General features: G+C 45.6%; 1 protein-coding gene across 1 annotated transcript; it reads right to left on the bottom strand.

Annotated features, from left to right (window-relative positions):
* Positions 1-4,204: 4,204 nt before the first annotated feature.
* Positions 4,205-4,721, bottom strand: LOC142777421 (uncharacterized). Its single transcript, XM_075881782.1, has 2 exons — positions 4,574-4,721; positions 4,205-4,476 (listed from the first exon to the last, which is right to left on the bottom strand). The coding sequence occupies exons 1-2, from the start codon at positions 4,674-4,676 to the stop codon at positions 4,214-4,216; spliced, it is 366 nt and encodes a 121-aa protein (XP_075737897.1). The 5' UTR covers positions 4,677-4,721; the 3' UTR covers positions 4,205-4,213.
* Between the last annotated feature and the right edge of the window lie 5,707 nt (positions 4,722-10,428).

Below are 10,428 nucleotides of genomic sequence, written 5' to 3'. Positions count from 1 at the left end.
ACTGCTTCTCTTTGACGTGTTCCTTCCCGTCTCTCCCTGCAATGCTTCCTTTCTATATTCTTTGTTTCATCGAAGAATCATTCGATCCGCTCGTAACGCTGTGCGAGGTTGAATGTCTGATATTTCGAGGTGCAGTGTTCTTGTTCTGGCAACCCAGCTGAAGCCCTGGCTTCGGCGCTTTAGGCTGACCAGATGCAGCTACGCAAGCAGCATATCTCGCTAATAACGACAAAATGCACCTGATGCTTTATTCTCAGAGTAAGATTGAACAAATAGATGGCTGATTTCAAGATTTATTTGTTGCTGTGAGCACTGTGGGCGTTTAGCAGGAACAAGTTCGGACGGATGGATATGTTGGGTTTAGCGTCCGTAAACCACGATATGATTATGAGAGACGCCGTAGTGGAGGGCTCCGGAAATTTAGATCACCTAGGGTTCATTAACGTGCGCCCAAATCTGAGCACACGGCCTACAACATTTTCGCCTCCAGCGGAAATGCAGCCGCCACAGCCGGGATTCTATCCCGCGACGTGCGGGTCAGCAGCCGAATATCTCAGTGACTGGACCACCGCGGCGGGGAAACAAGTTCAGATCGAAGCGGGCGGTCGCTTCTGCAAGGGTGCTGCCATGTTGATTTGTAAGCATACTTACCACCGGTAACTGACACAAACAATTAAATGAATAGAAAATATTTTGATCCAGAAAAACCTATTGGGTATCGATGTGGCTTGAGACACACCAAAGAAACACCAATTTTAGACAACGCAGCCAATTTCAAGGCACTCATATATCTGGGAGTATACGTTTTACTACGCAACCGTGTTGGTTTCTTACACCCTGTAGTGTTGGCCCCGCCGCGGTGGTCTAGCAGCTAATGTAATCGGCTGCTGACCCACAGGTCATGGGATCAAATCCCGGCAGCGGCAGCTGCATTTCCGCTGGAGGCTAAAATGTTGTAGGCTCATGTGCTCAGATTTGGGCGCACGTTAAATAACCCCAGGTGGTCGAAATTTCCGGAGCCCTCCACTACGGCATCTCTCATAATAAAATGGTGGTTTTGGGACGTTAAACCCCACATATCAATCAAATCACCCCGTAGTTTTGGTAGTGGTGAACCAAATTGGTGAAACAGAGAATAGTTCCCCCCGTTGCAAGATGCGGGCGGATTGTTTTAACAGTGATCCGCGCATAGCTCGAATCATAGTCCGCATTTTTCCCCAGAAGAGAACGAAGGAACACGATAGATATTTAGGCGCAAGAGAGGGCCCTGTTGTTCAGTCTAATTGCTTTTACAACAAAGTGTATTACACCTACAAGGAGCTATAGTGTGGGCTTCGTATCGGCTGACCACCAAATCTTAGCCACTAGCGACGCAAAGCGATTTAAGCTTCAGTTGTGCCGTAAATGCACAGAAAAGGATATCGTCATTTTTCTCCTGCAACAAAGAGTTCAAGTCGTGACGCGGAAGCCAACGAACGTGAGTACATTAAATATATATGTATATATTTTTGTTACACTGTAATTCCCAGTTCTTAGAACACGTAAGAATCTTCGATTTTCACAAGTTAGCGCTTATAGAAGGTTATTATTTACAAAATAGATTTTCTTTTTAAATGATTTATAATGAAGATACTCCTGTCACTCGCGCACATCAACCCTGAGTCGTAGCGAAATTACTTAGCCGCGGCTCAGGTATTGTCACGTGTTCGGTATATTTAAGGAAGCACCTGCCGAATCGACGATGAAAGCTTTTATTCGTGTGAACCTTTACCTGAGGAATGCAATAAGTGACTACAATCGACACACACTGTGCGCTGAAAGCGGCGCACACAGCGTCGGCAGTCGATAAAAAAATCACCGCGGGGTCATGCTGTCTTTGATGCACAACACATAGAACTTTCCAGCCTTATCACTGGTTGTTGCACAAGCTCTAGAGTGAGCTTGGCTGTTCGCGTTATGCGAGCAATCTTAACAAAATTATCTGTATGCGACATCCCTGCTTTTTTATTCAGTGCAGAAGAATGGTTCGCACTTTCAAACCACTTCCTAAATACTTTCCTTCTTTTGTTCTGCGGTATTCATTTATAGTTCTGTCCACATAGAGCATACATGCAGCAGCTTAACTCAAAAAATCAGAAATTCTGTGATTGCGCAGCATTTACTTTTGCCTTATTTTGGAACTATATGCATAGTAATCTTTGCTTATTTATCGACATTGGTTGCATAATTGAATAAATGCACGTTTGCAAGCTCTTCTGTGAGAATGTTGCACACTGTGTTTTCGGAGGGCGATGTTCTAAATGCGAAGCTTTTATTAGTGAACTTCGGCCACTTTGAGCGTATCTATCTATCTATTTATCTATCTATCTATCTATCGATCGATCAATCGATCAATCGAACGATTGATTGATCTAGCCACTTACGTTTCGGTGCTCTCGTGGTTTCACCCGTAACTTGGCGTGAACCAAAATTAACATGGGAGGCTAAGATGGTTTGACGAATATGACGCGGCGCTGGTCAAGACATGAATAATGTCAAAATCTCCTCGCGTACGTCGTCAAAAACTTTCTGCCTGGCAGTGGCACATACCCACGGGCGTGTATGTGCCGCTGGTATGCGGGTGTGTGCAACATGTGATTGACATTTAGTATCTACATCCAGGAACAACGACAACCACATAAGCAATTTCAAGCATGGGTCTTAAGGAATGCCCGACATTGGTAACCAATGTCAGGGTCTAAGCTGGATTGAAACCCAAGCATTCTGCGTGGAAATAATTCATCTTACTGCAGAGCTATGCCAGGTCTCGCCACTATTTTTCAAATAGACGTTATTCTTCGTGAAACGTCAATATCGGTTGCAGTCCTGCCTACCCAATTTCATAAACACTGCGTATGTACCCCTTTCATAGAGCCGTCACGGAGGATTAACGTCAATTGTGCTGTAGCGCCCTCGTTCGGGCGGCGCGCAAACCGGAGAGCACGCGATGGCGACAGAAGAAAATACAGAAAGCGCTAGGCCGTGGCACGTGAAGCCACGGCTCACGTTCTGGGCTGGCATCGGTTATCGTTCAGGCGTGTCCTTCTTTCGCTCCTGTGGCATAAGCCTACAAGTGGTGACCTCGGACGAAGACAATGACTGACTCTAATGCATCCTCAACCGAACAAGCCTCACGTCCGCAGGACGTCTCGGCCGTGCAACTGCGTCTCCCATCTTACTGGCTACAGGACCCGCAAGTTTGGTTTCATCAGGTCGAGGCGCAATTCTCCCTGTACCGCCCCAGGCAGCACGCCGCCGTTGGACCAATCTTGGACCAACATCGGCTAACATCGGCACCGACGTCGGGCCGACGTCGGAAGTGCAACTTCTTCCAATGTCGGGCCGACGTTGAAGCCAATGATGGGCCGACGTTTTGCCGATGTTTTAGCCAGTATGCAACCAACATTGGGCCGACGAAGGCCCATCGTATTGCCGACAGAGCTGCCAATGTTCGGCCAACATTGGGCCATATTTCAGCCAATCACATGCCATTTTTACGCCGATGTTTGCTGCACGACGAATATTGGCTACGGATGTACGACCGACATTGGACCAATCCAGGGCCACATTGCAGCCAATCAAATGCCGTTATTACAACGATGTTTCCTGCACGACGAATATTGGCTACTGATTGGCTTGCCCTTATGTAACCATTATTAGTAGGGAATTTTTCTTACCGGAAGATTTAAACAATATGCCTCGATGACCCGCTCTTGTAGCTTTGCAGCCCTGTATACTTGGGGCAACAGAAAATTGAACGCTGAGAACTGAAAGCAGTTACTCAATCTATTTCATCTTTTATACCTCATTCCCTTTGCTAACTAACACTAGAAGTGTAGTTTATTTTTTTACCAATCCATCTTTTGCAATAGCGAGTGCTTTATTTGGTACAGCAGATCGAAAAAAGTCGTTAGGAAGTAAATGCTGAAAGCGTATGTCCCCCACTTGCAATCCCCACATATGTCCCCCACATGATAATCGAGAATAATCATACAGTTTAGAGCATTTTTTTGTAACTAAAACATGGTGATGGTGCTTCCAAATCAGCATAAGCTAGCCGAACAGTGCACCACCGACAGCCTGCAGACCATTTATTCTTTGTTTTTTTTTTATTTGGTACAACAAAAAATGTATACATTGAAAAATATATATACGCAACTAAAAAAGGCCCGCTCTACTGCAGGTCAGGTTGCGTTGGGGGCACAGTGGCAGTGGTGCTGTCAAGGCCCTGGCTGCGGTGGCTGGGCAGGAAGCCAGCTGCCGCGAGCAGCCGATAATCTGCACTCTGAGAATGGGGATCATCGGGCTGCTCCACAACAAATGCTTCTCTGAAGCGCCGCTTCCTGCCCCCACAGCGATCACCAGACCCTGGCAGCCACCTCTTAATAAAGTTGAGGGCCTCCGCCTGGTCGCACCCTGCTTTTTGGCAGATGACATCTGCATACAAGAACAGAAATACCATAGTACACATGAAGCACTGCAGTACAGAGAATACACAAGGGTACACACACATAAAACAATGAACAAGTCTAACCTGTCACTAATCTACAGAGCCTCAGGTTCACAAAGGCCCTTTTCCCTTTTCTGCCATGAAGGCTGTACAGCACTTGCTCGTCATGTGCCAATACAGCCTTCATGGCATTCACAGCAATTTCTCGGAGGCCACGTCGCCCAATCTGCAGGAGGTGCTTGCGCTGTAAAAAAATGCAAGAAGCATAGATGGGGTAAACGCAACAGCACATGGAAATGTTTTCATGATAAAAATCTGCAAGAAGCGGACACTGAAAACAACAACTTGAATTTTTGGGCATCACAACATTTCATTGTTTTTTTACGCTAACTTCAACTCACTTGACCTAAAATGGTTTCCACATCAGCCCTCTCACACTCAGTGTGAGAACCTTTCAGAGTCCTTCTCTGATATGCAGTTTCGCTGTTATGAAATCAAATACAACACTGTTATAACCCTTAATAAATATTGATTCTACCTATGAAATAGTATAATTACTTTGTACAGAGCTCAAATTCCAATACACGTTTCTTCGAGGTTACAATGTCTTTGCCTGAATGTTGACCAGGAGTAGCTTCTACAGGTGAAAAACGATAAAATATGTGGAATTCAAAAAGAAGCTTGGACATGTTTTTAATCAATGCATTGTAAGCAGAGCACAACAAGATAAATGAACATGATCAAGGCGTACTAAGAGGCAACCTTAGAGAGACCAAATCTTCGTCATAGATGAAACTGATAGAAAAATAAAGGTCGCACTAGATGGTCGCACCATTTGCTGTTTATATTTTTCTGTGATAGCCAACAAAGAGGCATGTCGCTATAGAAATCTCATCACAATAAACAAAGGTGCATTTTTCTTAACCCTGCGAAATTGGGTGCATGTTAGATTTTTTGAAAAAGTAAGAAATCGGCTAACACAAGGCAGGGTGAACTGTAGCTCAAAGTAGAGGGAACACAAGGCAGGGTGAACTGTAGCTCAAAGTAGAGAGAGCCGCAGCGGACGCGAAATAGGGTGATAAATGAACAAAATTACTGAATGTCTGTTTTAAGCAGGCTATTGCTAGTCACTGCCCATCAAACACACGATGCCGCCTACATCGTCTGCTAGCTTAGGACAGTTCACTCGGACTTCACAGACTATTGTAAATACAGTCGAATCTCATTAATTCCAACACACTTAATTCGAACTGACGCTGTGGTCCTATCAAAGCTATACCGCGCTCCGAAAATGCTCTCAGCACCCCGCCCAATCCTGCGGTGGCACTTCAGACACCTCATCGCTGTGCTTGAAGAAGAAAATGAAGAAAAGGAAAGAAAAGACTGCGGTGGAATGTTTGCCAAATGCCAATCTGCGACATTCCTGTGCCACGCTTCGGCTTTTTCCGTCCCTGCCACGTAGAGACCCTTCTCCTCTTAACACTGCGCACGAAGAGAAAGAGGGGAAAAAAAGCTGTCGCAGAGAGTTGGCTCTCTCTCATGTCGATGTGCAACGCGCCGGTGTCGCGCTTCCCTGTTTTTCGTTCCTGCTATGTAGAGACTCTTCTCCTTTCAACACCGCGCATGAAGAGAGAAAAAAAAAAAAGCTGCCGCGGAGTGTTTCTCTCTCGAATGCCGATCTGCTTTTCTCCAGGTGGAGACGCTCTTTCTTTCTCATCATGTGCTGGCCACGCTCCGGCTGCAGCGCAGATGGTAACAGTGGAAACACAGTTGTCTTCGAAGAGTGTCAGTACTGGACATTGCCGCGCGCAACTTCTTTTGCCAGGAGAATACTGAAGCCGAAGTACAAATGCTTTGCAAACTGCACGCAAAACTTGTTGACTCGTTGCAAGGCCAACGTGTACAGACATGTATTGACTACTTTAATTAATGACGGATGTCCTGCAATTTGTGAATAAAACTTCTCCATGCACATGCATCACTGCATGGTGAGCCCTCCGCTCGTTTACCGTATTTACTCGATTCTACCACGGCCTCGATTGTAACGCGCGCCCGGTTTCCACGACAAAAAAAAAAAACAAGACATCGGTTGCAACGCGCACCCTTTTTTCTCACCACTCGGGAAAACGACTCTTTTTGAGAGCGTCTTCCGTTTAAATATGAAGAACGGGGGAAGCTTATGCCTATCTGACGTGCAACGGAGCATTGCTGTCACTCTAGTTTTACCGTGGCCCGATGTCAGTACACGAACTTGCTTCGCCCCCTTCTCCTAGACGGTTGTGGTGCCAGGCATGTCGAAGTAAAGAGGCGTGTGATCGGCATTCCCGATTTGCTCAAGCAGGTAGCCGTTGTTGTGCCGCAAGTTTAGGAGGAACCTCTGAAGCTTTTCTTCGTACTCCTCCGGCAACTTCCGGCATATGCCCGTTCGCCTTCGAAGGGAAAAGCCTTTTCTCTTCATAAAGTTCGTTAGCCAGCACCTGCTCGCTTTAAAATGGCTCTGCATTAGCCCTTTTTCTAAGGCTAACTGCATAGCCTGCACTTGGAGCAGTTCTGTCCTCACGGGCCGCTGTGCCGCTCACTGCTTAATCACATACTCGCCGAGCAGCTCTTCAATTTGTGGAAACCGACCCTGCTATGGTCCACTGAAGCCTTGCGTGAATCTTTGCTGTCGACAATATTCTGCTTTTGTTTCCGCCAGTCCCGCACGCACGTTTCGGGAACTCCAAATGACCGCGATGCGGCCCGATTTCTGTTCGTTCTGGCACACGCGACGACTTTTCTTTTAGAAGCAGCAATGTGGTGCACTCGTCGAGTTTTTGGAGTCGGCCCTACCATGCCGTCGATGCTAATGAACTACAAGATGACGAACTCCTCAGCACACGCATGAAGTGCCGCGCATGGGAAACGCATAGGCAGAAATGACCGACGCGCCATGCCGACGCACGTAGGGGGCGGCCATTTTGTAAGTGGCGATGACAACAGAATGACCATATTCATTTTTTTTTCGTACTCGATTCTAACGCACATGGGATTTATGAACTCTCTTAACCGGAAAAAAGGTGTGTGTTAGATTCAAGTAATTACGGTAACTTTCATTATTTTGAACTTCTTTTAATTTGAACAAATTTTCTGGCCTTTTTGAATACAAATTATTCATATTCGACTGTAGTACAGTGGCTCATGAGATAACCTGACTAGTTTGTTTCCCGAAACACAGTATCTTAAAGCAATACTAAATTTCTGCATGTTACATAGGCATATTAAAAATCAAGAAATATACAACAAAGCCGCAGCCACAGCTTTACTCTGCACAGCTGCCTCTGCTGCCTCCACTTCTCCAATTGTACCAGCAGGCAGCTGGGGAAGGTCAGAAGGGTGCTGTGCTGGCTGGGCGTGCTGAGGCACGGACAAGAGCCGTACCTAGTGCTTCAGCTGTCGCACCTCCTGCAGAACCTCTCTTTGTTGCTGCCGGATGCCAAGTTGGATCCGCACGATCCGTAGCAACAGAGCTGAAACATACAAGAGTACATACCATATTTACTCGCACAATTTGTATCCTCACATAATTTGCTCACCAGTATAATTAGCCAGCCTGCTTTACAACAAGAAACTTTTTGCTCGCATACTTTGCCCTCCCCAACCAGCCCGAGCCACCTTGCCAGCACACACACAGACACATTTGACTTCATGATGCTCTGGTCAGGCACATCTCTTGTCGAGCAGGCGAGTGCAGTCTTACACAAAATGGACTGAGTGCAAGGTCCCTTCTTCCATGAACTTTTATGCTTTCCCTAGAATATCGAACTTGAAAACCGAAACCTGTTTATGTGTAGTCCGAAATGCCTAAAGGTTTGCCTCCTATCTTCCCACCTCTTCCACGGCAAGAATGTATTCCCTAGACACAGCACAGATGTTGAATGCGTGCAAGGACCTGTCACATCAACTAGATGAGGCAGGTTTTCGCACTCATTTTCTTTTTTTTTCGGTTTCGCCATCTGGCCATTGCGTTTTTACTGTTCCTTGTGATAGGCTACAATAATTATATACGAGGCAGATTGCTGTTATAAAGCTTACCGAAGAAAACTGAAACGGTGCTACTGCTAAGCACATCAGCGTGGAGTTCTTCGACATGCAATATTCAGTATGGGAGCCAGCAGAAGAGTGCGTTGAATAAGACTTAGCATAGAAGCTTGGGTGTGTTGGTTAGATATCGGAGGGAACACAACGCAATAGAAGACTGGGACAAGGAATGGACACACACACACATGAAGGGCGACACACACAGCACTGTGTTGGCATCGCGCTTCCTTGTCTGCATCTTACTTTGCGTTGGGTTCCCGACAATTCTAGGAGAGTACTTATGTTCTCTGGTATAACCCTGTCGTGAGAACTGGTTTTTGTGAGCAATGTTCGGAAGAACTTCAAGAAAATGGGGGCATTTGAACAAGCTTAGCAAACAAATGACAATCCGCTTTGAGACAGCTGTGACAGTGCCTGCAACATATATTCCCAGTTGGGCTTTTAGGACAGCGATTCCTACTAGCTTCGCACATAACCGGATCGACAAAAAAAGTACACATAATACGCGAGTATATACCGCATTTGACTCTGTAGCTTTGATGAACCAGGCAGATACACAAATTTATCCAAAACTCCATTGATTTTGTTGCAAAATTATTCAACAAACAAATTGCGATTTTATCCATGTTACTATACGATTGTGGCACTTTACCATTGCAGCTTTCCAGGAGGCACACATAGTGCAGCATTAGTTCACCACTCGCAGTTAATTGTATGCAGTAGGTTGCTCACAGCAACTGACTGCATGCAATGGTGAACATCTTGCATGCTTGCACCGCTGTTTCAGCATGCTGGCTGCTTCCCATGAAGAAAGACTACACAGTGCCCTCTGGCCTCCCTATACTCCAAACCTCCAGCCAACAAACAAACAAAAGAAACAGAAGTATGCAAATGATTATTATTCCTAATGCAGCTGGAATGGAGTGTAGTTTTAACTAATTCTGTGTGTTAAGTCAATATGGAGTGAGTTAACTTCATAAAGTAGCTTTTCTCATAACAGTGTTCACTCTATTGTAACACAAGGAGTGACTTCATAGCATCTAGAAGGAAAAATAGAATCTTCAGTATTTGACTGAAATGTGAGGCTCTACCTTAAAACAACAATAATCTGGAAAAAGAACTCATTACATTCGAAAAAAAAAGGTAGCACAATTGACCCCCTTTACAAGAGACACTGATGTAACAGACAAACGGGGTTAAGAGGCACCAGTGTGCAGGCTGACATTTGGCCCATCATGCATCAGGCACTCCGTAGATGCGCCTGTGCAGCCGGGAGCCCTGCAGTCCAGCATGCTGAGCAAGACTGTTGACCACTGTACAATGACACATTGCCACAAATTTTCAAAACTTCATTTCACAGACTTCTGCAAAAGCTTCTTACACTCTTGCATAATTTTTGCACAAGCTTCTCTCATTCTTGCGTGATTTTCGTCAGAACATATAAGTGTTGGAAGTTGTATGTCCCCAAATACTTGCACAATACAAATAGCATACATTAAAGTCTATCACTTAATACGTGCATAGAGTAACAATGAAAGGAAACTCACGCATGGTTTGCTCCGAGCCTTCCCCCTGCGGTGCCTCCTTGTGCCTTGGAGAGCACTGTACAACTAGAGCAAAGTAGCATCAATACAGTGTTAATGGCAGGTTAACAAGACAACAAAACTAAACCCCATATTCATAAATGCTCCCCCGACTCGACTTTCACCCTTCACTTGACAGAGTTGAGCACTGTGCCGCTGCTCGTTTGAAAGCGACGCTGCGCTACTCGAGAATCACAGCAGATTATTGCTGACATGCAGCGACTTTCTCTGCTTAGAGACAGCGCTCCCATCAGCCATCTCAAGTGAAGGTGAAGT

Source organism: Rhipicephalus microplus, chromosome X, assembly GCF_043290135.1.
Source record: "Rhipicephalus microplus isolate Deutch F79 chromosome X, USDA_Rmic, whole genome shotgun sequence".
Classification (NCBI taxonomy): domain Eukaryota; kingdom Metazoa; phylum Arthropoda; class Arachnida; order Ixodida; family Ixodidae; genus Rhipicephalus; species Rhipicephalus microplus.
The sequence above is the reverse complement of the archived record's forward strand: the minus strand, read 5'-3'. Positions and strand labels throughout refer to the sequence as shown.